Genomic DNA, 26,766 nt, shown 5'->3' with positions numbered 1-26,766 from the left:
TGAAATGTGGACAACATCATAGTTGTTGAGTGTTTTTTTTTTAGATAGAAGACAGACAACTTCTGTCCAATTAAGTTGTTTATTTTAAAAAATGTCAGCGTCTCAAAGTAATCTTGTACAAGGACCTTTTGTGTTTGTACCATCCTCCCAGAAAAGGACAAAGTCTGCTATGAACAGAGCATTTTATTCTGTATGGTGAAATGTGAATGTTTATAAAACATATCATTCAAATATTGAAATGTGGTTGGCTAAAGGTGGGGATAACCATGGTATAGAAGACTTTGTTCTCTCATTTGTTGGGGCACACCATCCATCCAACCTCGAGGAGCTGCACCCTGTGAAAAGAACCCTCCTGTAAACTTTTCCCACTTTCTACCAGTTGTACCTTTGTTAGCGTCGATGTGATGCAACTACTGGTGGCGTCTCATATGGAGGATTATCACGGTTTCCACCCTTAAACGACCTTGAGTTAGCAGTTTCAGTAAAATTAATTGTTACATCATGAGATAGCAGGAATGTGTTGTGTATCAAGGCCATAGCTCTGTCTTTGTTAGCTCTGTGTGTATACGTGCAGAAGAAAAAGCATTTTTAGTTAGCGGTTGTAACTTTCCAGCCTGACCTGTCTGTGTCCACCAGCTCCCAGGAACCCTCTGGTTGCTGCGTCCTTCCTCCGTCTTCAAGTGTCGGAACTCACCTGGTTTGTCTCCTCTGTCTTCAGGACGTCTTTCCACCCCTGTTCCTCTTTCTGTTGGTTCGAGCTAAGTCACATCACGAGCATTCCTGACTCGCCAGTCGTCCTCCAGCTTTCTGTTGTTTAGTTCCTGAAATTTGTTGTGAGCTTAAGTCACTCTTAGTGTAATTTCTGGCTCCCCAGCTCGAGTTATTTTTTTGTATGTAGTACTTTTTGTAGTTTTCACGCTGCAGCATAAACATGTAATTTCTGTGTAATTTCTGTTTTCCAGTTTAGTCTGGTTGTGCAGTTCACTAAACTTGTTAGTATTCCTCGAATTAAATTTTACATTTTGTTATTTACCGTTGTGCTCTCCTGCCTCGGTTTTACCTGTAGTGGGTCAGTCTTATTCTGTGGTTGTGTATACCTCCAGCCCTCTAGGGGAACTACTGAGTTCTTTAAGTGTTCTGAGTCGTGAGTATTCCACGTCATTTCTGGTCGCAGTCTTCCAGTTTGATTTGTGGTTTTCTCTAACCTGAAGTTTGTGTAATAAATGTCTTTTTGTGAACTCATTTATCTTCCTCATCCCTGCGTTTCAGCCTCACTGAAACCGTAACACATAGTTCAGTACATGCACATGCATAACACAAAGGTCATTTTATTAAAGATTTCATCCATCGGAAATGATACGTCACCTGAGCATCCTTGGAGGAGGACTGCTTTTCTAGTTCTACATGGAACATGAACAGCATGTTAGCATGACCCGTTGATGACGTGTGTCATTCTCTGTTTTGTCATTTTGTCTTGTTTTTGTCGTTTTGTGTCTAGTTTTTGTCATTTTATTTTGTATCGCATTTTTGTCATCTGTCTTGCTTTTGTTGTTCCATCTCATTTTTGTGTTTTCTGTCTTGCTTTTGTCTTGTCTTTTGTGTCCAGTTTTGGTCGTTTTGTCTCGTTTTTCATCAGACGGTGTGTGGAGGTTCTCGTCATCAGGTCCTGGTCGTCGTAGGAGCTTGAGGAGAAACCAACCAGACTTCTGGAAGATGTTTCTAGAAACCGTTTCATCAGATGACAGAAGTATGAAATGATCAGTGTGTGTCGCTACGTTCAGCAGCAACAACCTTCAGTGTGAATGAACTTAAACAGAAAGACGACACAGCGCCACCACCTGGATGCAAAAGTCATATCCACAAACAGTTTTATTAAATATCTCTCTTCTACCTTAAATACATCAACTCTGATTCAGTTTCACTTTGCTGTATTTTGAGGTAGAATCTTTTTTTGTACAAACTATTTCCTATTGATCTTCAGTTATTGATTAGTGGGATCAAACACTGATCCATCTTCCTCTATTTTTAACTTCACTCTAGTGCAGTGAAATAAAACTACATCGTCATCATCATCACACAACGAGACGCACAACCACAGTAGAGCCCTAAACGTCACGTAGCACCACGATTAGAGAGAAAGTCGTATGAAATGTTTGGTCAGAGTTTGTGAAAAAGGCACATACTGACAACGAAACACCGCTACATCACACAGCTACACCCCCACACACAACTACGACTACGACACACACAACCTCCTCGGGTTCACACCAACGCATCTCAATGTACAAGAAGACCAGCAGAACAAACTGACGGGTTAGTCCCTCAGAGCTGGACTGAAGATCCAGGAGAGTGCAGCATCACAGGAGGAGGATCCAGGTGGAGGTTCCAGGAGGTTCCAGGTCTCACTGACATTTCCAGACGAACAGACTGCAGAGGAAACAGCAGAAGTTCAGTTAAAGAACCTGAAGACTCATCTTCCACAGTTGTTTAACATCTGCTGCTCTGAGGCTCCAACTCTTTGTTTTTATGAATCGTTTTATCTGATTCTGTCCAAATTGTCAAAACACCGAAATAATAAATGTTCTTTCGTAAAAAACTAAGGAATCATCCCATTGCAGAACCTGGTAGAACATTTCATCATGTTGCTTGCAGGTTGATGCAGGTTTGATGAAGGGTTTATCTCACCTGCAGTCACTGCCGCCGGCGCTAATCACATATTTATCATCACAGGAGAAGCGAATGTTGGTCACATGAGCAGAGTGACCGAAGTAGCGCTTGTGTTTGGCCTGCAGACGACCAGAAGGAGGCGACAGAGATCAGTTTGGACTCTAAGCTGCAGGACTCAGGTTTATCAGACAGGAAGTTCACTTACGAATTTGTCGCTGCACGGGAAGTCAAAGAGCTTGATGAGGCCGAAGTCATCTCCGGTCACCAGGTTGAGGCCGGCGTGGGAAACACAAGCACAGTTCACGTCGGCTTTCTCAGCGTTACGAGGCCAAACACCGAGAACCTCATCACCAAGGATGCTAGAACACGAAACAACACAGTCAGTAACCCATGTTCCCAAAACCCCAGGAAGTTCCACAACATGTTCCAGACTCAGGGAACCAAGAGCCCTGCAGTACGTCCATGGTTCACGGAGTCCCATTGTTCTACAGTTAATCTGAGGAGTTCTCTAGTTTCCCTGTGATCTATGATTGGTTCCTAAAGGTCTACATGTTCCCTTAGCTGCTCTGTGTATCCTAAGTTTGAGAAAATGTTCCACGGGTTCTACATTTAGTTCGCTAATATTTGAAGCCAAAGTTTAGAGGTCAATAAGTTCATCCTCTAAGTTCTCAGGCTAGTTCCTGAGTCTCCAAAGTTAGTTCCTCTGTTGTCCTGATTCTCTCTAGTTATTTTTTTACCCTTTGTGGTCATGTTCTAACTGGACTGTCACATGGGGATCTTCCCGGTCAACAGATAGAATATCTGAAATATTCAGTGTCGGGTTACGGTTATGTCTTACCTGGTCCAGGAAGCCCAGGTGATCCTTTCAATGGCGGTCAGCTCCGTGACGATCTTCCCTGAGGGAACTTCGTGGACCTGACGGGTGTAGGTGCTGGTGGAGACCTGCCACAAAAACAAAGGACAACTTAACCTCCTATTAGAGACTTAAAGGTCACAACAATGAGGCCACTGAGAATCAGGACATGTTTCAAACCTGAATGTGTTTGCTGTCAGCAGAAAAGTCAATCTGGATGACGAAGCCGGGGATGTCCTTACAGTAACCAATCCGATTGAGAGATGGTCCGAGGGAAAGGTCGTAGAAGTCCACAGCACTTTCAACTGAACCCACCGCCAAGAAGCGGTTGTCTGGACTGAACCTGGACCACAGAAATCCACAACAACATGAGTGGACTGAAGGACAACCCATAGATGTTAGCGGGTGGCGACCTACCGAATGTCCTGGATGGCCACGCTGCGATCTCTCTTCTTTCCCCACACGGTGAGCGAGTTGACCAGCAGGACGATGAACTCTCCGTTCTCCATGCCGATGGAAACCATTTCTCCGTTGGGACTGTAGGACGTACACTTGGCAGGATGACCCAGACTCACCTTGTTCAGGAGTTTCTAGTGCAGAAAGATGACAGGAATGTTGCATCACTGCAGCCTGAAGCTGATCAGGTCTGAAACATGGAGTACGTCCTACCTTATCAGCCAGGTCCCAGATCCTGATGGTCCCGTCGTCGCTGGCCGAGATGAAGACGTCTTTGAAAGGGTGAGTTGCTAGACCCCAGATCCCCCCCTGGGTGTGTCCATTGATCATGGTGTTGGAGGCGGCGTTCTTCTCTCCAACCTCTATGATCTCCCCGTCTTTGGTTCCCACCAGGATTTTACCCTGGATCAGAGACACAGAACTGTTCCACTGCAGAGAACTAAGAAACTATGAGGAACCTCAGACCTGCCACTGTTAACAGGAGAACATGGAGGCAGCTAAACAAACTGCACTCAACCAGCCAATACCAACAAATTAAAAGCATTGCTACCAGACTGGTAGCAGTTAATCTGAATTGAGCTGGCAGCTAACTGAGGCTCTGATTTGTCGAATGATGTGAATGGTCAATGAAAATGCAATTCAGTGGTCAGAAGTTGTGATTCTGGTGCAGAAGCTGCTCAGATTTGACCATCGACTGTCTTATTATTGGTTTCGTAGAACTTGAGAGTTCAACTCCAACCTTCCCTCTGCAGACGGATCGGACGTTCTCCACCGGCTGGCCAGTTTCCAGCTGGAACGCTCTGCAGCGCTTCATCTCCTGGTCCCAGAGCTTCACAGCGCCCCCCTCTTTAGTCCTGTCAGACACCAACAAACATCCTCATTTTGTTTTTAGAATTAAAATTCCAAAATACTCCAAGACTGGTGGAACCCCAAAATGGATCAGTCTAAACCCTGGTTCTTACCTATGGATAGGTAACAACAGGCCCTGCAGCCAAATTATTAAAGACAGAGGATCAACCAGATGTAGAATATGTTCCATGGGGTCTACACTAAGCTTGGTTCTACTGTATTAGTTTCTTTGACTCCAAACAGCCATGAGTTGACCTGGTGTTATTATCTAGTGGAGGAATCTGGGGAATTATTCCCAAAGGCTGACATTAAAACAAACCTCCCTGGATGAGCTTTTATTGGTGACCCTTGTGATAATATGTGAACTACTCACGGTCGCTCTTTGCCCCCGGTAACGATGAGTCCGTCCCTCAGGGTGGTGTACATGGTGAACACCGGGCCGCTGTGGGCCTTCGCCACGACTCGCACCAGGAAGTGCTCCCTCCAGACATACACGTCTCCATTGATCGCACCGGTGAAGGTCAGGTTATTCTGGAGGACATAAACACAGATTTAGTGCAACTCTATTAAATTCATTCGAAAGTTGTGTTTTGGAGTTTAAAATCAGATTTCCTTACAGCACCAAATGCGACAGACAACATGGTCTGCATGCGGCCGTCCTCCACCGAGCCAATCACTCCTTTCTTGTACAGGAGCGAACCTCCAACCAGAGTCCAGAACTTGATGTGTTTGATTCCCACTGACACAAACTGGGTATCAGAGTCTGGTCTGAACTCCACGACAAAGATCCGCTCAGCGTGGCCACCTTTACTGGTCACCTTGGTGCCTGGCAGAGAGGTAAGAGGTCACCTTCCAAATATAAGTAATGTATGGTAAATGGATTGGCTTTGGTTTGGTCAGCAGGTCCTTGATATTGATACCTGCATCTTTTCATCCAGTTTAAGATTCTAAAAGCATTCCTGCTCTGAATTACTACACCATCATTAGACAGGTACAGATCTAGATCAATAAATGTTAAGGAGAGACCAGGGAACCTGTTCAAGAAATGCTTCTCAGCTCATTACATAATTGAAAATTTCGTTTGTCAGAAGTTTTTGGTACCTTCCTGCCACCTCCACACCGTGATGGTGTGTTCAGGCTCCACCCCCACAGACAGGAGCAGCTTCCCTGTAGCGCTGAAGTTGACGTAGCCGACACCCTTAGCATGGGAACAACGCAGGATGGACAGTGTCTGCTTGGTCATGGCATCCCACACATGGATGGAAGGAGCAAGGCCTGCAAGAAGAGACCGACACCATAGGAACCACAATAACCGAAGAACAGAGGCAGCACAGAGCTCAGGAGTTGGGGAACTGCGGAACCTTGGAGCTGAAAAACTGACGTACCGACCAAGGAGTTGAGGCTTTAAACAGCATAGGACCTAAAGAGTCCAGGAACTGTGGTCCCTAAAGCATGAAGGTAGCCCAGGCACCTAAGAACCAGAGGAGCATGGAACTGTGGTGCTGAGTAGGCATGGGCCGGTATGAGATTCAGACGGTATGATAACCTTAGGCAAAAATATCACGGTTTCACGGTATTATGATTGCAGCTCTAAAATGTTAGAGAGTAAACTAGCTGTTGTTATCCATCTTAGCAATAAAGATTGATGAAAGAAAAAAGTTGTGGATAACTTTTTTTTTTTTTTTTACTAAGGCAGATATGGTAACTAGCATGCTAAGATAAATCCTTAGCAAGCTAGTTACCATATCTGCCTCAGTTAAAATATAAAAAAAGTTACTAAAAGATAGAGATGAAGAAAAGATAAGATATGGTAGTTACCATATCTGCCTCGGTAACAAGCTCATTTCACTAATGTCAGACGCTAATACGCTCGTTCATTTCAAGACAGCACCTTTAATTTAGCATACAGCGATGGGTGGTGCTCCCGTAGATGCGCTGTCATATTCGATGTATTGCCTCCTCGGGCTGCCACTGTCCTCAAGCATGTTTTGCACGTCGGGCGACCTTCTTCCTCCAAGCCGTGGCCGTCTGGCTTTTTACGGTAGCCGAAGTATTCCCAAACAGCCGACTTAGTCCGCTTGGACGGCGGAAAAAGTTCAGGGGGTTCGCCTCCTTCAGCCATCGCACAGCCTGCAGAGCTGCCTGCTTGTCACTCACAACAAACGCAGGTGAGCGGGGGAGGGGCGCTTTAGGCTGCAGCTTCACACAGCGTGAGGGACCTCTACTTTCTCCCTGATGAGACGTCACAGTAAAAAAACGCTCATACCGCAGGAATGGTATGACGGAAAATTTTAGTGGTTTTGAAACCTTGACTTTTTCATACCGTGGTATACCTTAAAACCGGTAACCGGCCCATGCCTAGTGCTGAGTGAGCTATGTCTTTAACATTCTATCAACTGCAAGCCGAGAACCTTAATCATAGAAGTGGCCACAAAAATAAAGAACCTTTGGCCTAAGAAACCGAAGAAAGAGGCTATGAAGATCTGTGGACCTGTGGAACCGAAGACCTAATGCATTCAGGGAACCAAGGCACTAAAATTTCGTTCAACCAAGGACCTTTGCTTCTAGACACTGACGAGTCAAGGCTCAAAGTCAATAAGGTAGAAGAAAGACTGGGAATGACAGAACCAAAGCAGCTGAGAACCCCAGCATCAGTAGGCCAAGTAGTAACAGGTTCAGGGAATTGTGATACTGAGGATCAAAGGCACTAAGGCAGTCAAATAGGCCACAGTCTGTTGGAAACAAAGGTAATAAAGTGGCCAAGGAACCAAGGAATCAGAACACCAAGGACTCAAGACACGACAGGACCAAGCAAAGTAGGAATCACAGTATCAGGAAGTAAAACAACAGATTTTTACCACGACCTGTAGAACAAACATGCAAGGGAAGGAATTATGAGATCTAACAAAAAAAAACAACTCGGATCTAAGGTAGCCAAGGAATCACAAAGAACAGGGAAGAAATAAAAAGGGAAACACAAAATCAAGGAATCAAGGTAGAAAAACACCAAAGAATGGAGAAACCAATGGAATGAGGAGCATCACAACCTTGAATACGAGGTGGACTGGAGCCAGGAAGTGCAGATGCTGAGTATCAGGTGGAACAAACCCAGATTCAGCAGTTCAGGAGGGACATAGGCAGGTAGAGGACCAGTCACTAAACCTTATTCGACTTAAGGATCATTCGGTACTTCCATTTTGTTAAAGAGTAAGCGGAAACTGCCAGTGACATGCTGATTCGACAGAGCAGGACTGGTAAGTGACTGCGAGTTAGATTCAGAGTCGTGAAAGTTCAACTGCGTCTTTTTTAAACCTATTTTCACACTTTAACAGCAACCGTTATTAACACCTTCAGCCATGATCACAAAGGATGTCCTTCTAAAGTCAAACTCACCCAAACGCCCAAAACACTGAGAACAGTCGACTGAAGAGAGACAATAACATTGAAAAGTACAACCCAGACGTCCATCCATCTTCTTCTTCTTCACACTGTGGACCTGATGATTGCAGACTAAGCAGGTCTTTGTAGATGTTCTTCTCTTCAGCAGTGTTTTCTGGAGGCGAGGCATTCCCAGGGAAGATGAGATATGTATTCCTTTCAGAGGTCTGGATCTACCCCGGTTCTCCTCTCAGCAGAAAACCTCCAAAGGAAGGAGGATCCTGATTCGGTGATAAACCACCTCAATGGTTCTACAGCAACGTTGACCTCCACTTTGATGGTCCATTTCATGCCCAACATCACTCTAGTAATCTAGACTAAAAGGTCAGGGTCACCAACATCATGAGGACTCATTATGAGCATCTACAGGAAAGTTCTTGAAGAATGTGCAGTGAAAGTGTTGGACAGACCCCTGGATATCCAGAGCGATCTCCACAGCATGGTTTGCATTTCTTTAAACCAATCACAGTAATCAGTTATGGTGGGTAGCCCAGGATGCAGCAGCAGTGTCCCAGGGAAATTCTCATGGTGGGACATTAGCATGGGACAGTTCTCTGAAACCTTTATGCTGAAGTTCACATCCAGAGAGTCAGACCAGACAGACCCATGTGATCATGACTGTGGAGGTTAATGTAACAGGGTCCAGGTCCAGCAGATAAAGATGCTCATGCCTGCTGATCATGCCCTGATGTCCAAGCATAAACAGTAGATAGGAAGCTTCTGAAGCAGCCTCTGAATCACAGTCTTACCAGGAGCAGCACAGACACATAAGACTAGCTTGGCTAGTCTAACATGCTGGTAAGAGGTGCTAAGCAAGGCTTTGCTCTCAGTTCAACTTGCTTCAGTTGAAATCTGCTATAATCACCCTAATATGGAGACATCTGAAAACACTGTTTCTGGAGGCTTTAGGTCCACACTAAAGTCTGGTTGTCAGGTCTGATGGCTGGAAAAAGATGTGATGCAGTTCTTCTAAAACACCTGATGGAGGTTGGTCATTCACTTCCTCATTAGTCTTTGTCATGGTGCCTGTTGCTGCTAAACTCCCACAATGCTCTCTGTTTTAACTGTAGTCTGAGTGACGCCTCCTCTGGTCTCTACAGGATTAAAAAGGAAAAGGCTCCACCTGGTGGAACAACCAGGAACTACAGCTGATCTACATTTACTGACACCATGGAGAGAAAACTGGTTTTATACAGTATATCCTACCCTCTAATACTACATTTACCCTCTAATGCTATTTTTACCCTCTCGTACTACAGTTACCCTTTAATACCATATTTCAGTGTCCTGGTCCAGTCATGACCTCATTAGGAGCGACGTATCTTGTGTCTATTAGAGAATCTGGTTATTGCCAATGGTTTATTTTTTTACCAGTTAGTAAACAAGCCATGTGGACGACAGATATTTTAAACAATATAACATTTTGAGCTAAGACTTGACATCACATGAGTAGTTTGTGGACCATTTGAAAGTTGTTTCTGGCTTTTAAGTTTACGGCTGATAGATGTTATTGTGGTGACTTTTTTTAAAGACAGCATGTCTCTGAAACCTGCCCTTTAGAAGGTCACACAAATACAGCTTTTAAGTTATTATTATGTGGAATAAGACTTTTAAAAAAGCTGCTGTTCGTAATAAATCCCAGAGCCGCCATCCCCGGGCTCTAGTGCTGATCAGTGGAGACTTCAACCACGCCTCCCTCTCTGCCTTTCTCCCAACTTTCACACAGTATGTCACGTGTCACACACGGGGCGACTAGACACTGGACTTACTGTATGTGAACGTGAAAGGCGCCTACACCGCTGCCCCCTCCCCCCACTGGGCCGCTCGGACCACAACCTGGTTCATCTGCTCCCCCACTACACACCCAAGGTGAGAAGAGGACCTGTGCAGAAGAGAACTGTGCAGGCATGGACAGATGAGGCCAGTGAGAGACTCAGAGACTGTTTCCAGACCACAGACTGGAGCTGCTCTACAGTCCTCATGGAGACGACATCGATGGCCTCACGCATTGCATCACAGATTACATCAACTTCTGCGTGGACAGCACTGTGCCAACTCGGACGGTACGGTGCTTCTCCAACAACCACCCCTGGGTCACCCCTGAGCTCAAAGCCCTCCTGAACCAGAAGAAACGGGCTTTCATCTCAGGGGACAGAGAGGAGCAGAAGAGAGTGCAGCGTGAGCTCCAGTGGCGGATCAGAAGGGCCAAGAAGGACTATGGGAAGAGGCTGGAGGAGAAGCTGGTTCAGAACAACGCGCGGGACGTGTGGAGAGGACTTAAGAACATTTCTGGACATGGACAGAGTGCCAGAGGGACAGCTGATGGAGACCAGCGCAGGGCGGACGAGCTGAACTGTTACTTTAACAGATTTGACTCTCCCCCCACCCCCTCTGCCCCCTTCCTGCTCCCCCCTCTTCACACATCCCCAGCCCAGCAGACCCTCCCCTTCCTGCGACACCTTCACCGGCCCCCAACTCACCCACACGGACTACTCCCACCCCCTGCAGCCCACCTCACTCCCCCCCTCACTCCCCCCTCTCCTTCACACCGGACCAGGTGAGGAGAGAGCTGAGGCGACTGAAGCAGAGGAAATCTGCTGGACCAGACGGCATCAGTCCCAGGCTGCTGAGGACCTGCGTGGACCAGCTCTGTGAGGTCCTCTGCCACCTCTACAACCTGAGCCTCAGCCTGGAGCGGGTCCCCGTCCTGTGGAAAACCTCCTGCGTGGTCCCAGTCCCTAAAACAGCTCACACCAAGGAACTGGCCCACTACAGACCTGTCGCCCTCACCTCCCACCTCATGAAGACCATGGAGAGGCTCCTCCTCCACTACCTCCGCTCAGTGGTGAGCTCCGACCTGGACCCGCTGCAGTTTGCCTACAGGCCCAACATGGGGGTAGAAGACATCTACCTGCTGCAGCGAGCGCTCACTCACCTGGAGAGCACCGGCAGCGCTGTGAGAGTCATGTTCTTTGACTTCTCCAGCGCCTTCAACACCATCAGGCCGGCGCTGCTGAGGGGGAAGCTGGTGGACGTGGGAGTTGATGGACATCTCGCTGCCTGGACCACTGACTACCTCACTGACCGTCCACAGTACGTGCGGCTGCGCGGCTGTGAGTCAGAGGTGGTAGTCTGCAGCACGGGGGCGCCCCAGGGCACCGTCCTCTCACCCTTCCTCTTCACCATCTACACCTCGGACTTCACCTACAACACGGACAGCTGCCATCTCCAGAAGTTCTCCGATGACTCCGCCATTGTGGGCCGTGTGTCCGAGGGGAACGAGCTGGAGTATCGGTCGGTCATCATGGACTTTGTGGACTGGTGTGAGCGCAACCACCTGTGCCTCAACACCAGTAAGACGAAGGAGATGGTGGTCGACTTCAGGAGAAGGACACTCCCACATCCACCAGTGAACATCCAGGGGCAGGACATTGAAACAGTGGACAGTTTCAAGTACCTGGGTGTTCACCTCAACAATAAACTGGACTGGTCCCACAACACCGATGCTCTGTACAAGAAGGGCCAGAGTCGCCTCCACCTTCTGAGGAGGCTGAGGTCCTTCGGAGTGTGCAGACCTCTACTAAGGACTTTCTACGACACTGTGGTAGCCTCTGCTTTCCTCTACGCTGTCGTCTGCTGGGCCCCGGGCAGCACAGAGCGGGACATGAAGAGACTGAACAAGCTGACCAAGAGGGCCAGCTCTGTCCTGGGCTGCCCACTGGACTCTGTGATGGATGTGGGTGAGAGGAGGATGTTGACCAAGCTCTCATCCATCATGGACAACAGCTCCCACCCACTGCACCGGACTGTAGTGGAGCTGAGCAGCTCCTTTAGCACGAGACTCAGACACCCTCAGTGCAAGAAGGAGCGCTACCGCAGGTCCTTCATCCCCACTGCCATCAGACTGTATAACACTACTGTGTAGTTGTTATTATGTGCAATATCTTATTTTATAACAATGTATATAAGAAAAGTTTTCTATCCTTAGATGTGTATATTTTTACTATTTTACCATTTCTTACTATCTTTATTATCTTGTACTTGCGCCTTTCGTGACTTTTGCACCCCTCTGTTTGTTCCTAAGAGCTCTGTAACAGTAAATTTCTCCTTTGTGAGATCAAGAAAGTCTATCTTATCTTATCTTATCTTATCTTAAAGTAAAGTGGTTCAGTGCGGATGTTCTAAACAAAGTGTTTTCATCTGAGTCCATGTTAGTGCAGTCATGGCCTCGGTGTGCCGGGGTGGGGGTGGGGGGCAACAGACAGAAGAACCAGATCAGACCTATGACTAATACTCACCGGACACTTCAGCCTCTGCACACCAACGACAGCAAACAACACCAACAGGTTAAACACATGGAAGCCGACAGAACGGCGGTGAATGGATCAGTGATGAGCGATGATGAGCTCAGACTCACCTGGCAGGTCAGTGACGTCACCTGTGGGTGAGGTGAGGCGGTGACAATGAGAAGGCAGTGGAAAAGAAAAGAGATGTGATGGACAAAAAGCAGCCAGTCATGCATGAGAACAACCTGGTGATCAGTTAAATCGGTTAGAACAGCTGAGTGTTGGCATGGACAGCGTCCTGCTGAACAGTTCAGGTTAAACAACAGATGAAGAGCAGCTTTCCTCAAGGCTGGCTGGGTCCTAACCAGAGGAAAGTTTATCTTGGATTGTCTTTTTAGTTTTTGGTCTTTCTATATCTGTCTGCTGTAGTTTTTTTGGTCTTTGTTCTTGTTTTTAATAACTTTGTGTCTTTTTTGAAGGTTTGTCATTCACACCAACAACTCTGTTGACCGATATAGTAAAACTAGTCTAGACTTTAACAACTAGTTCTGTGACTTCTACAGCTAGTTAGAGACCTCTACAACCAGTCCTCAGATCTTCTTTAAAATGGTGTCAGTTAGTTTGGAGCAACTACCAGTAAGTGTTCAGTAAACGTTCAGAAACGTTAAATAAGTTAGACCTTGCAGTCATCATCAGTTTGGTCCAATCCAAAGTTGTGGAAACCCAAGGGTGTTCAAAGGTAGTCAGTTCCTCCAGTTGCCAAAAATAATAAATGAATGGAAGGAACCAATCAACCAGAACACCTGGAGAGTACTGACCAAAGAGTGACATCTTTAAGAAAGTCCACATGAAATCAGAACTTCTGACTGTTTGAATGAAACAAACAAACTGATGCACTTTTTCCAGAAGGAGGAGCTTTAGCTGGACCTGGTGATGAGGGTTCTGCTACAGTTCTGGTCAGAGACTCACCAATCTGTCCGGTGGCAATGATGTTCTGGTATTTGGGGTGCTGGTTGACGGTCAGACAGAGGATGTCATCGGTGTGTTCCAGATAGAAACTCTGAGTTCCTGTCAAGGCGGAGAGCAGAATGGAGTCAACATCAGCAGGTGGTTGGAAGGTGGGAGTAAGAGCTCTACTGACCGGCAGACAGGTTCTGGATGACCACGGCGGCGGCGGTGTGGAAGATTATGTCAGCGCCATCATTGAGGTAATGCAGGTTGTTGCGACAGTCAAAGCCTCGGTAGCCGAAGACGTGCTCCAACACCAGCTCCTGACAGCAAACACCAACAGTTTGACAGTCATCAGAAGTCTGACGTCGACAGACTGATGCTAACCGGATGTCTTGTACTGACCTCCACCACCTTCTTCTTCTTGGTCACGTTGTTCTTCAGTAGTTTGTCGGGCAGCGGTGCAGCTCGGCTCACAGGAGGCCTGAACAGGATGACCAACATTATAGACGAACTGTGTCTGAGCTCACGTAAGTGAAATATTGACTCCACGGTACCTCTCCTCCACAGGAAGCTCTTTGTGCTGCTGGTGAGGTTTGGTTCCTGACATGTTCCTGATGCTGGCTGAATAGATCTTGGTGACGTAGTCCACCGCCTTCTCCCGAGCGACGTCACTGTCGTACCCTGAAAACGCAGCAAGTCACAAATCATCCTGAATCCAGACCACTACTCGTCCTCAGACCGCTACAACTAGTCCTCAGGCCTATGCAATTAGTCCTCAGATCTCTACAACTAGTCCTCAGACCTCTACAACTAGTCCTCAGGCCTATGCAACTAGTCCTCAGGCCTATGCAACTAGTCCTCAGATCTCTACAACTAGTCCTCAGACCTCTACAACTAGTCCTCAGACCTCTACAACTAGTCCTCAGATCTCTACAACTAGTCCTCAGGCCTATGCAACTAGTTGCTCTACTAGTTTACATCCCCCTCTGGTCTACACTTGCTGATTGGAGGGTGTTACCTCCATCCTCCTCGGTGTCGTCGTCTGACTCCTCACTGTCCACAGCTTTGCTTTCTTTGTGGCCTGGTGCTTCTCTGGTCCAGATCATCAGCGCCGTGTCAGCTCCGCCCACCGACAGCAGCATTGAGTCGTCATTGGACCAGCGGACATTGGTCACATTGGTGCTGTGACCCACATACTTCTTAAATTTGGCGAACTGGCCCTGAGTTTAAACAGAAAAGAGTCAGAACGAGAAACTAAAAAGGGATTTGAACACATTTCAGTCGCAACTCTGTCCGGTCTCACCCTGGACGGGAAGCTGAACAGCTTTAGGAAGCCGAAGTCGTCTCCGGTGGCGAGCAGTTTGCGATCTTTGGTGAGCGAGGCGGCGTTGACGAAGCTGAGTGTCGGCCATATTCCTTCGCAGGTCGGACCCAGAACAGACGTCCAGCTGGCCCAGTCCAGCTTTTCAAACTAAACACAGAAACACCATGATGATTCAGACATGTTTACATAAAAGAACTCAAACTGACAACTTTCAGAGTGTTTCTGACCTCCGCCATGCTGATGTTCTGTTTGCGTCCCCGCGGAGCTTCAAAGAACAGCTGCTCCTTAGCCCCAGTATTCACCTGCAGCAGTTTACCTGTACAGCAAACAGAAGGAAGAGTCTGGAGGCGTAGACTGGATAAAACTAAGACTAAAACTAAACTAACGTTAGCATGCTGATCATGCTACATGCCAGATACTTATTTTGATTTGTTTTGACTAGATGTCATATTTAGCCTTTCAGCTTACTAACAGTTTAGCAAACATGATAGCATGACTGGCTAAAATTTCACCTGTAATATAAAGGTATGTTATGTATGATGTTGTTGGCTCAGATAATTTCAGCAAAAGATGCTACCATTTCACACAAAATTATTTACCATTTATTTCTAAACACGCTAACATGCTAAGGTTCATAGGACATGAGGTCTAGATGTTCATAGAGGTCTAGGTGTTCATAGAGGTCTAGGTGTTCATAGAGGTCTAGGTGTCCATAGAGGTCTAGGTGTTCACAGAGGTCTAGGTGTTCATAGAGGTCTAGGTGTTCATAGAGGTCTAGGTGTCCATAGAGGTCTAGGTGTTCATAGAGGTCTAGGTGTTCATAGAGGTCTAGGTGTCCATAGAGGTCTAGGTGTCCATAGAGGTCTGGATGTTCATAGAGGTCTACGTGTTCATAGAGGTCTGGGTGTTCATAGAGGTCTAGGTGTTCATAGAGGTCTAACTGTTCATAGAGGTCTACGTGTTCATAGAGGTCTGGATGTTCATAGAGGTCTGGGTGTTCATAGAGGTCTAGGTGTTCATAGAGGTCTAGGTGTTCATAGAGGTCTACGTGTTCATAGAGGTCTAGGTGTTCATAGAGGTCTACGTGTTCATAGAGGTCTGGATGTTCATAGAGGTCTGGGTGTTCATAGAGGTCTGGGTGTTCATAGAGGTCTGGATGTTCATAGAGGTCTACGTGTTCATAGAGGTCTAGATGTTCATAGAGGTCTAGGTGTTCATAGAGGTCTAGATGTTCATTGAAGTCTTGGTGTTCATATATTTTCTAAACTAATCTTTTAGATCTTGTAAATCAAAGTGAGGAATGAACTTGTGTACTGTAACTGAAATTTACAGAATCTAACTACCTCCTAAATACATTTTATTCTTGTAAAATGATGAACAGGTGAGCTGCACCTTTTCCAGGGAGCACATGTTCGTACTTATTGCAGACAGTTAAGGCCAAAATGCTTCATATCCAAGTCAACTTTAGATTTCAGTGAGTTCAGGTGAGTGTTCACCTCTGGAGTCCCAGTCGACGTGGGTGATGCAGCTCCCAGCTCCTTTACAGATGCCGACTCTCTTACTGGTCAGGACGTTGTAGATGTCTACAAAGGAGTCATGTGAGGCCACGGCCAGGTACTTCCCTGCATCTGAAACAAGCACCTGACCAATCAACAACATGCCAGTCACGGCCACCATGCGCTGCACCCGTCTGTGTGTTGAGTTCAGGTACCTTGGGAGAAGCGAATGTCTGAGATGAGCTCTCTGCGGTGGTGGAAGGTCACCATGTCCTCCAGCGTGTCAGCGTTAACCACTAAGAAGCTGCCATCGTTCAGACCAACTGCCAGAGCTTTACCATCTGGAGAGAAGGCGCAGCACCGCCCACCTGATAGGCAGCACACAGGTAGTGTAGGTAACACACAGGTAACACACAGGTAACGCACAGGTAACGCACAGGTAACGCACAGGTAACGCACAGGTAGTGTAGGTAACACACAGGTAGTGTAGGTAACGCACAGGTGTGTAAGTATATAAAGGGGTTTTATCAGCTCATCTCACCTTTCTTGAGCTTGCGGACGGCGACCATGCGGTGATTGGCCGACAGCTCCCAGATCTTCAGAGTTTTGTCGTCACTGACGGTGGCGCAGACGGGCAGCAGAGGGTGAGCTGCCAAACCCCACACCTCACCCTCCATGTGACCCTGAACACAGCACACACAGGTCAACGTTTACCTGCAGGTGAACACTTCTACACACCTGTTGGTCTGGGACTCAGGACTGTGCAGATAGTTGGCAGTAGGGATGCCGGAATATGGTGACTACAAGCAGCAGATAGCTTTGTGGGAGTTTAACTAGCAACGGGGACCATCACAAAGACTTCTGTGGTAGTTAATGACCTGAGATGTTCCACCTTTTAATTGTAGGCTTGAATGTTCTCTGATGGACCTCTGACCTGAACCAGCAGCGTCATCGGACCACTCTTATCGATCTCGAGGATTTCTCCGTTCTTGGTTCCGAGCAGGATGTGGCCGTGTCCTAGAGTGATGGCTCTGATGGACGGGTTGTCCTCCAGCAGCAGACCTGACCACAAACAGACCAATCAGACACCAGGCGGCGAAGGAAACGTAAAGTCTGAGCGAACACAAAGCAGGAAGTGACCTTTAGAGGACGGAGACAGGGCGGCTCTTTTGATGGCGTACGTCTTCAGACATCTCTCGAACATGTCGTCCCACAGCTCCACGATCCCGTCCTTCCCCCCCGTCACGAAGCCCTGGACAGTCAACGCAGCACAAGGAGGAAAAAAAACTTCATCAATGACGCAGGAACCTTGTTTGCACCTGGCTCGGGTCTAGATGTTGGTGTTTCTGACCGTAATATTTTACCCCAAAACATAATTTTTCTTGTGATTTTACAACTTAATCTCATAATTTAGCTCTTTTAAATCAAAGTGAGGAATGAACTTGTGTATTGTAACTGATCTATAAAGAATCTAACATTAGAACAACCTCCTAAATACATTTTATTCTTGTAAAATGATGAACAGGTCACCTTGTCCAGGGAGCACATGGCGAACACCGGCCCATCGTGGGCCTTGATGGTCTTGATGAGCGTCGTGTCTCTCCAAATGTAAACGTCTCCATTGGTGGCACCGGAGAACACCAGGTCCTCCGATCTGCCGTAACACGCCGACATCATCGTCTCCTGCTTCCCCAGGTTCCCGAAAATCCCCCGTTTGAACGTCAGACCGCCCCCTGCAGGACGAGACCGCACATGACCTGATCAGCCAACAGGAAATCTGCTCCGACATTTAGTTACATTTCTTATTCAAGAAGCAGATCTTGATTGATATAGTGCTAATAATGATGTTTTAAACACCTGAGCTCTGGTTGGAGGTCATCAACCTCCACGTGAGTCTTTGTCATTGTGCCCATTGCTGCTAAACTCATCCAGGTCCTGTTGATCGTAGGAGCTTCAGAAGAAACCAACTGGACTTCTCTGGAAGACGTTTCAACAAACATCTTCCAGAGAAGTCCAGTTGGTTTCTACTGAAGCTCTTACAATTAAAAGGTGGAACATCTCAGGTCATTAACCTCCACAGAAGGCTTTGTCATGGTGCCCGTTGCTAGCTAAACTCAGAGGAAAACACAAAAGTATTTCGCGTTTTTTTCACTTCAGAATAATTTTCTTGTGATCAGAAAAAGAAAAAAATCAATCAAACATTGACCTAAGATCAGTTCCACTGCAAGTCACTTGTCCATCAGGTGTGTTTCAGGTAAACAGGAATGAGGGTGTACCTGAGTGCTGCCAGAACTTGATGTGTTTCATCCCCACAGTCACCAGTTTGTCCATCCTGAAGGGGTTACTCTTCACCACGAAGATCTTCTCCTTATGACCCCTGAACACAGAAGGAAGAACCTTCTGACTGATGGATCATGTTTAGATGTTGCTATCATCTGTGTATCCAGGTGTACGTACCTGGCCTTGGCTAGTCTCTCTCCTTTCTTCCAGTCCCAGATGATGATGGAGTGAAATTCATCGATTCCCACCGAGATCAAATTCTTGCCATCCGCTTAAGAACACAGATACAGGAGGAGGGTTAAGGATAATAAACGGTGATCTGGTGAGTCCACAAACGAGGTCTACCAAAGATGGTTAACGGTTTAGAAGGACTAGTTAAGGATAACAAACGGTGACGTAAGGATTACAGATGATGACTTATGGTTTCCTCTCAGAGATTTAGTGATAACAAATGGCGCCTGCTTGATTGACATATGGTGATTCTGACAGAACAAATGCCAATTTAATGATTAATGGTCATAATTTAGGGACAACAAACAGTGATCTATGAAAATACATGAGTGAGTCACAGACAAAAGCTGATCTAAGGTGTACAAGTGATGACAGAGGGATAACAAATGGTGCTTTAGAGGCTAAAAAGGACAATTTAAGGATTACTGGTGATGAATACAAACGAGTGATTCTGGGATAACCAATGTTTTAGGGATTACAGGTGAGGATTTACGGATAACCAATGTTGTTCTAAAGGATATCAGGTGAGGACTTAGGGATAACTAATGTTGTTTTAAAGGATATAAGGTGAAGATTTGGGGATAACCAATGGTGACTTGGGTACCTGTAAACTCCAGAGAACAGACCCCTCTGCTGTGGTGTCCTTTGAGCAGCGACAGACACTTCAGGGTCTGCATGTCCCAGACGTGAATGGCCGGGTCTCTGCCCACCTGAACACAGAGCAGCCAATCAGAAACGCTCTCAGGCAACCCGTCACTAGTGTGCCGCGCTCTGATTGGCCGACCGTACCTGAGCGGAGGCCACGTAATCTTTGAGTGGATGGACGGCGAGGCTGAGGATGTCGTCGTCGTGGCCGAGGTAAAACCTCTGACTGTGCTGCAGCCGGTTGTAGACGACGGCGACGGCGGCAACGTGGTACACCACCTCACCTGTCTGACTGTAGAACAGGTTGTTACGGCAGTCGAAGCCCCGGTACCTGGAAAACACAGGTGGACACGAGAATGAGCTTGGTCAAACAGGGTTCAAACATCCCAGTTTAATCTCCAGAGGACCAGTAAAACCGCAGCATAATAACCAATAAATAACCACAACTCCCAATGGTTCCTTTGTTTTAGTGTAAAAAAATACATTAAAGGAATTATCTTTTCACTCAACTTTATGAACAACCTGAAATTTATAAAGAAAAATAACAGCAACCTTCATCCTCAGTTTATCATTTCCTCATTACAACTTCCAGTTCACAGAGAGTCTACAAAGGAACACATTTAGTCACCTAGAACTGAAGTATATACGATCTACTTTAAAAAAGACAAGAAACAACAAAAACAAGACAAACTACTACAAAAATTAAACACAAAACAACAAAAATGTGACAAACGACACGAAATAAAACAAAACGAGATGCAAAACAAAAAAACGACAAACTATCACAAAATTAAACAAAATGACAAAAATGAGAAAAACGATATGAAACAAAACAGAAAAAAAGACAAAAAAGTTACAACGTGGCAAAAATGGATAAACGATAAGTAAAAGACACAAAACAATGAAAAAACAAGACAAAACGTCAATAACAAGACGCAAAATGACAAAAAAGAGACCAAGGCCAAAAACCAAACCAAAGAAGAGATGAAAGTGATCAGTGTTAGTGGTTTAGGGTTTGGTTTTTACCCATGAACAAACTGCAGACGGAGGCCTTCATCGGGAGCTTTTTGCCGCTTCAGGGAGCCAATCAACTTCTTCCTGAGCTGCGGCAGGTCCTCCTTGTACACCTGCAGACAGACACAGGTGAGTCAGACAGCGGGTAAGACAGGTAATCTGGTGACGGTGTCTGTTTCCTGGTCACCTGGCGCTCGTAGCTGGTCTGAGCTTCCTGCTCGATGTCCGAATCCAGCTCTGGGACGTCCGACACGTCCGAGTCCGACTCGCCACTGTTGGAGTCGGCATAACCCTCTGGACAAACAGAATATCTCACTGAGTGACAAACGGAGGTTTAAGAAGAGATTCAGAAGATAAACTAAACAGAACATCTCACTGAGTGTCTGGATTAACACCTGGAGATTTAAAGATCACACATGGACCAGTAGGAACTTGTCTGTGGTTCAGTGGTAGACCTCTACGTTACCTTGGAGAAGCGGTTCCAGGACTCCGTTCATGACTCCTTCAGGCAGGAACCTCCACTGGAAGACAGCGTGGTCGGCGCCGCCGGTGCTGACGACCCACTGCAGATCATTGGACCAGCGAACGTTGGTCACGTGGGCGGAGTGGCCGATGTACTTCTTAAATTTGGCTCCTGTTGGAGGAAGACGATCATCAGCAGCCGTTAGAAGACAAGTCAGGATCATCTGGTTCCTCAGGGGGAAATCAATCTGTTCCAACACCCGGAAGGAGCTAAAGCTGTCCTAAAGCTCAAAGAATCTGAGCTAAACTCAGGCCCTGGTTCTTCAGATGAGTTCCTGCAGTACTAAGAATGTTCTGGACCACTGACCTTTCTTCAAGCAGGGGAACCTGAACAGTTTGACGAGGCCGAGGTCGTCTCCAGTCACCAGCACGGCGCTGCTGTAGTTGGCGTCCACCGAGTTTACTGAGGTGACGGTCGAGTATTTGGGCCAGATGCCGTTCACCTCCGGCCCGACAACACCTGTCCAGGTCATCCAGTGGATCCCCTTCGCCTCCTCCTTGGGAACCAGTTTCCCCGCTGCACAAACACCAAGAAGGCAGGTAAGTTCCACTGCTTGACAGGTGATTTCCATAACTAGACAGCTGAGTATGAAGACTAGACAGGTAACAAGTCCAGTTGTAATTCTGTATGGATAAGTCCCAAGTCGCTGCACAGTGGAGTAGTGGTTAGCACTTTCGCCTTGCAGCAAGAAGATCCCCGGTTCAAATCCCGGCCTGGGCCTGGGATCTTTCTGCATGGAGTTTGCATGTTCTCCCTGTGCATGCGTGGGTTTTCTCCGGGTACTCCGGCTTCCTCCCACAGTCCAAAAACATGCTGAGGTTAATTGGTTACTCTAAATTGTCCGTAGGTGTGAGTGTGATTGTGTGTCTGTATATGTAGCCCTGTGACAGACTGGTGACCTGTCCAGGGTGTCCCCTGCCTTCACCGAGTCAGCTGGGATAGACTCCAGCACCCCCCATGACCCTAGTGAGGATAAAGCGGTGTATAGAGAATGGATGGATGGATGGATAAGTCTTCACTAAAGGCAGGTAAGCTCCAAATCTTGTCCCAGGTCAAGTCCCCATTCTAGACAGGTAACAAGTTTCAGGTCTGGTCTCTAGTCTGTACAGGTCAGTCAAAGGACTAGTCTAAAGTCTAGTCCCAGGTGCAGACAGGTGCACCCTCTGCCCGGTACCTGGCATCCGGTAGAAGAGTCTTTCTCCGGCTCCATCGTTGGTCTGCAGGAAGCGGCTGTCGACGGACCAGTCCAGGTGAGTGATGAAGGAGGCAGAGCGACTGCACTCCCCCACCTTCTTGTAGCGCTGAGCCACGGCGTAGACATCCACCAGCCCGTCGTTAGATCCCACTGCCAGGTAGGAACCGTCCGGAGAGAACTTCAGCTCGTGGATCACCTCCTTCCTGTCCTTGATGTGGACGACCTCCGTCATGTCCCTGCAGAGAAGATCGATTACCTCCAGGTACTGAGAGCATCTACAGGGTAAATCTGGAAATGATGGACTGGTCGTTGGAGTTCCTCAGAACCCGAGAACATTTAATGTAACATTTATACGCCTCGCCATATGTCTGCGGAGGTTCTCTGTCATCCAGGTCCTTGTAATCATAGAATAATCTTTCTAGAAGCTTCTCCCATCTCCTCATCCTGTAGATGTTTTTCTATCTCCATGTTTCCTCTCCAGACTTTTCCTCGCTACTCATTGGTCGCTTTGGTTGTTTTGTGTCTAGTTTTGGCCGTTTTGTGTTTCATTTTTGCCATTTTGCTTGTCATTTTGGAGGCTTTGTGTCTGGTTTTGGTGGCTTTGAGTCTCGTTTTGGTGGTTTTGTGTCTCGTTTTGGTGGTTTTGTGTCTCGTTTTGGTGGTTTTGCATGTCATTTTGGTCGTTTTGTGTCTCGTTTTGGTGGTTTTGAGTTTTGTTTTGGTGGTTTTGTGTCTCGTTTTGATGGTTTTGTGTCTCATTATGGTGGTTTTGAGTCTCGTTTTGGTGGTTTTGTGTCTCGTTTTGGTGGTTTTGCGTCTCGTTTTGGTGGTTTTGCGTGTCATTTTGGTCGTTTTGTGTCTCGTTTTGGTGGTTTTGAGTCTTGTTTTGGTGGTTTTGTGTCTCGTTTTGATGGTTTTGTGTCTCGTTTTGGTCGTTTTTTGTCGTTTTGGTGGTTTTGAGTCTCGTTTTGGTGGCTTTTTATCTCGTTTTGGTGGTTTTGAGTCTCGTTTTGGTGGCTTTGTGTCTCGTTTTGGTGGCTTTGTGTCTCATTTTGGTGGTTTTGAGTCTCGTTTTGGTGGCTTTGTGTCTCGTTTTGGTCATTTTGAGTCTCGTTTTGGTGGTTTTGCGTGTCATTTTGGTGGTTTTGTGTCTCGTTTTGGTGGTTTTGTGTCTCGTTTTGGTGGTTTTGCATGTCATTTTGGTCGTTTTGTGTCTCGTTTTGGTGGTTTTGAGTCTTGTTTTGGTGGTTTTGTGTCTCGTTTTGATGGTTTTGTGTCTCATTATGGTGGTTTTGAGTCTCGTTTTGGTGGTTTTGTGTCTCGTTTTGGTGGTTTTGCGTCTCGTTTTGGTGGTTTTGCGTGTCATTTTGGTCGTTTTGTGTCTCGTTTTGGTGGTTTTGAGTCTTGTTTTGGTGGTTTTGTGTCTCGTTTTGATGGTTTTGTGTCTCGTTTTGGTCGTTTTTTGTCGTTTTGGTGGTTTTGAGTCTCGTTTTGGTGGCTTTGTGTCTCGTTTTGGTGGCTTTGTGTCTCGTTTTGGTGGCTTTGTGTCTCATTTTGGTGGTTTTGAGTCTCGTTTTGGTGGCTTTGTGTCTCGTTTTGGTCGTTTTGAGTCTCGTTTTGGTGGTTTTGTGTGTCATTTTGGTCGTTTTGTGTCTCGTTTTGGTGGTTTTGTGTCTCGTTTTGGTGGCTTTGTGTCTCATTTTGGTGGTTTTGAGTCTCGTTTTGGTGGTTTTGAGTCTTGTTTTGGTGGTTTTGTGTCTCGTTTTGATGGTTTTGTGTCTCGTTATGGTGGTTTTGAGTCTCGTTTTGGTGGTTTTGTGTCTCGTTTTGGTGGTTTTGCGTGTCATTTTGTGTCTCGTTTTGGTGGTTTTGAGTCTTGTTTTGGTGGTTTTGTGTCTCGTTTTGATGGTTTTGTGTCTCGTTTTGGTCGTTTTTTGTCGTTTTGGTGGTTTTGAGTCTCGTTTTGGTGGCTTTTTATCTCGTTTTGGTGGTTTTGAGTCTCGTTTTGGTGGCTTTGTGTCTCGTTTTGGTGGCTTTGTGTCTCATTTTGGTGGTTTTGAGTCTCGTTTTGGTGGCTTTGTGTCTCGTTTTGGTCGTTTTGAGTCTCGTTTTGTGTCTGTCTGAGCTCCATTAATGGTTTGTTCCACAGGACTTTCCCAGTCCTTGTCTCTGTAATCTTTCTGACAATGCTGCAGTAAGGTTTTGAGAGACGAAGTGTCTTGTTGCTGACTTTATGTTAATCAGAGGCGTCAAGTTTTGACTCGACCTCTGGAAACTCCTGACAACCTGTTAAACATGTTCCTGAAGCTGTTTTAACCCAACTAAAGGTGAAGCTGACTTCTAGTCTCAGAGTTAGTGTCTAGAATCCACATGAACAGGTGAAAACAGGCCAGATGCACTGAAGTTTTTACCGATAATTTAAAACGCTTGTTGAAAATGAGCCTCCTGCTTTAGCAGCTCACGGATCTACTGTCAGGCCAGTCCTCTGGTCGAACCAACCAGCTGTCTGGTCATCCTGAGGAAGGTCACCTGACTCGCAGCACTGTGAAGGAACCGTCCTTCATGCCCAGAGCCAGCTGAGAGCCATCGTTGTTGAAGGAAACACTTCGGACCGACTCCTCCATGTTACAGCGAGCCAGCAGGGTGTGGTCAGGTAGACTCCACAGCCTGAGGGGACAGGAGAGACAGACAGGTGAGGACCACAGACAGGTGAGACAGACAGGTGAGGTGTTGGTGGTTCAGACCGACCTGACGGAGCGGTCGTCGCTCCCGGTAACGGCGACCGGCTGTTTGGGGTGTAGGTCCAGCGCCCACAGCTCCCCCTCGCTGTGACCCTGCATCAGCAGAACCGGTTTGTCCCGGTCCCGGACCATCACCTCGAAGATCTCGCTGTCCTGAGTCCCAGCCAGAATACGGTCGGCCTTCCAGCAGACGCTGCGGATCGACAGACCTGAAACACACGGAGATAGGGGCGCAACGGATCAAAAAACTCTCGGTTCAGATCGTATCACTGTTTTAAGTCACAGATTGGATCAGCAAAAAAAAAAGACACAATCTTCTCACTGAAGTGGGTGCATGATGGGATCTAACGTGGTTCAAGCGTGTTCAGCATGTTTAACCCTCGCTACCCTAAAAACGCTCTGGAGCGTTTTCTTGTTGCGCCGCTGTAATCAAAACAAAGCAGGAAAATGAAGCGTCGGCGAGTCTCTCTTTAATCGTGTGCTGAAATTGCAGATTTTGAACTTTCTACCAGTTTTTGAATCATGTTGATTGGCCAAGTAAAACCAGAGATATGATCAATAATAAACGCCACATTTTTTACCGAACTTCACCGGAGCTATTTCCAGCGTCTTTTATGCGCGGCGAAACTTTGAACTTTGGACTCAGCGGAGAGTCCTCTCTGCTGAAAGCATCCGGCAGAAACACAGACCTTTGGAGTTATGCTTGGTGTAGGAAGGAAAATGTGGACCAGATTTTCACAAACCTGGAGTTCTCTGGAGTAAAAACTGGATTTCCCCAAAGGCGACTGAGAAACTTGGAGCTGAGTGACAGAGACGCTCTGACGGGGAGCGGCTGCACAGACACGCCCACAGACACGCCCACAGACACGCCCACAGACACGCCCCCAGTCTCTGTGTTCATAGTAAGAGAGTGGAATGTTCTAGAAATACACAGAGGAGAGATGGCCAAAGTGCGGATTTGGAACTTTCTATCTTTTTTTTTAGTCAGGGGATAGTTATAACTCTTTGGGAGAGCAGCACGTCCTTCACTGGCTTTGGCCACAGATCACTCTCTGCTCGACACCAAAGATGCACAGAAAATGAAGATTTTGTTTCAGATGTAATATATTACTACTACTAATAATAATAATAATGATAATAATAAAACAATAATAATAACAATAATTATAATAAAAATAGATTAATAATAATAAAACAATAACAACAACAATAACAATAATAATAACATTCATAATAAACATATTCTAGCAATGGAGAACACCAGGACTCTGGATTCTCCCCATGGTCCTAAAGCCTGTTTCTATTGTTTTTGTCATTGGATAGATTGTGGTGAACAGAAAAAGCTTTTTGGAATGGTACAAATTCATTTATTTAAAATTTTATTGTGACTCCTCATGATTTTGTAAATAGTTGTGCAAAAACACCTAAAAAATTCCTGCATTTTAGTGCAAACAGTGGTATATAACTGTGTTAACTGCTAAATTTGTACATTATTTTATGACAAACAATTTATATTTACATTATAAGTTCTGAAAAAGATTCATTACACATGTTTATGGTGTCCACAGCAAAAAAAATCTAACTTTTTTCTGCTCGGATTTTGTATTTTTTCTGCTATTTTAGGTCAAGTGTGTCCATACATTATATCAAAATGTATAAATAATTATAGAATCACACAGGTGAGGTTGTGCTGAAAAAAAGATACCAAGCAAAGCAAAATCAACAGCTTTTAAGGTGAAATATAAAGGGCCCTAAGGGTTAAACCCCGTGTTTTGCACCACAGAATATGGCCTCATGTCTGCAGCTGTAAACACCCC

The 26,766-nt window shown here is 46.3% G+C and overlaps 1 protein-coding gene across 3 annotated transcripts in view; it reads right to left on the bottom strand.

The window, feature by feature from the left end:
• Positions 1-1,843: 1,843 nt before the first annotated feature.
• Positions 1,844-26,766, bottom strand: part of LOC110970651 (echinoderm microtubule-associated protein-like 6) — a 41,914-nt gene continuing 16,991 nt past the window's right edge. The window contains exons 7-43 of one of the 3 annotated variants that reach the window (XM_051946133.1): positions 24,957-25,158; positions 24,738-24,875; positions 22,188-22,444; positions 21,320-21,529; positions 20,957-21,124; positions 20,678-20,784; positions 20,503-20,603; positions 19,621-19,807; positions 19,436-19,541; positions 18,778-18,871; positions 18,597-18,697; positions 17,851-18,053; positions 17,461-17,572; positions 17,255-17,382; positions 16,862-17,003; positions 16,536-16,688; positions 16,321-16,452; positions 15,052-15,140; positions 14,804-14,971; positions 14,519-14,720; positions 14,055-14,181; positions 13,903-13,981; positions 13,691-13,820; positions 13,519-13,617; positions 12,681-12,701; positions 12,562-12,576; positions 5,927-6,100; positions 5,443-5,651; positions 5,199-5,356; positions 4,716-4,830; positions 4,190-4,378; positions 3,938-4,110; positions 3,701-3,863; positions 3,506-3,609; positions 2,873-3,026; positions 2,686-2,786; positions 1,844-2,427 (exon numbers count right to left, since the gene is read on the bottom strand). In XM_051946133.1, the coding sequence (XP_051802093.1) occupies positions 2,403-2,427; positions 2,686-2,786; positions 2,873-3,026; positions 3,506-3,609; positions 3,701-3,863; positions 3,938-4,110; positions 4,190-4,378; positions 4,716-4,830; positions 5,199-5,356; positions 5,443-5,651; positions 5,927-6,100; positions 12,562-12,576; positions 12,681-12,701; positions 13,519-13,617; positions 13,691-13,820; positions 13,903-13,981; positions 14,055-14,181; positions 14,519-14,720; positions 14,804-14,971; positions 15,052-15,140; positions 16,321-16,452; positions 16,536-16,688; positions 16,862-17,003; positions 17,255-17,382; positions 17,461-17,572; positions 17,851-18,053; positions 18,597-18,697; positions 18,778-18,871; positions 19,436-19,541; positions 19,621-19,807; positions 20,503-20,603; positions 20,678-20,784; positions 20,957-21,124; positions 21,320-21,529; positions 22,188-22,444; positions 24,738-24,875; positions 24,957-25,158 (5,036 nt within the window). In that variant the 3' untranslated portion in view covers positions 1,844-2,402. The remainder of the gene's footprint in view (positions 2,428-2,685; positions 2,787-2,872; positions 3,027-3,505; positions 3,610-3,700; positions 3,864-3,937; positions 4,111-4,189; positions 4,379-4,715; positions 4,831-5,198; positions 5,357-5,442; positions 5,652-5,926; positions 6,101-12,561; positions 12,577-12,680; positions 12,702-13,518; positions 13,618-13,690; positions 13,821-13,902; positions 13,982-14,054; positions 14,182-14,518; positions 14,721-14,803; positions 14,972-15,051; positions 15,141-16,320; positions 16,453-16,535; positions 16,689-16,861; positions 17,004-17,254; positions 17,383-17,460; positions 17,573-17,850; positions 18,054-18,596; positions 18,698-18,777; positions 18,872-19,435; positions 19,542-19,620; positions 19,808-20,502; positions 20,604-20,677; positions 20,785-20,956; positions 21,125-21,319; positions 21,530-22,187; positions 22,445-24,737; positions 24,876-24,956; positions 25,159-26,766) is intronic. The other 2 variants (XM_051946134.1, XM_051946135.1) reach the window with 2 other exon arrangements.

This window comes from Acanthochromis polyacanthus, chromosome 3 (genome assembly GCF_021347895.1).
Source record: "Acanthochromis polyacanthus isolate Apoly-LR-REF ecotype Palm Island chromosome 3, KAUST_Apoly_ChrSc, whole genome shotgun sequence".
Classification (NCBI taxonomy): Eukaryota; Metazoa; Chordata; class Actinopteri; family Pomacentridae; genus Acanthochromis; species Acanthochromis polyacanthus.
Note: the sequence above shows the minus strand (reverse complement) of the source record. Positions and strands in the feature narration are given on the sequence as shown.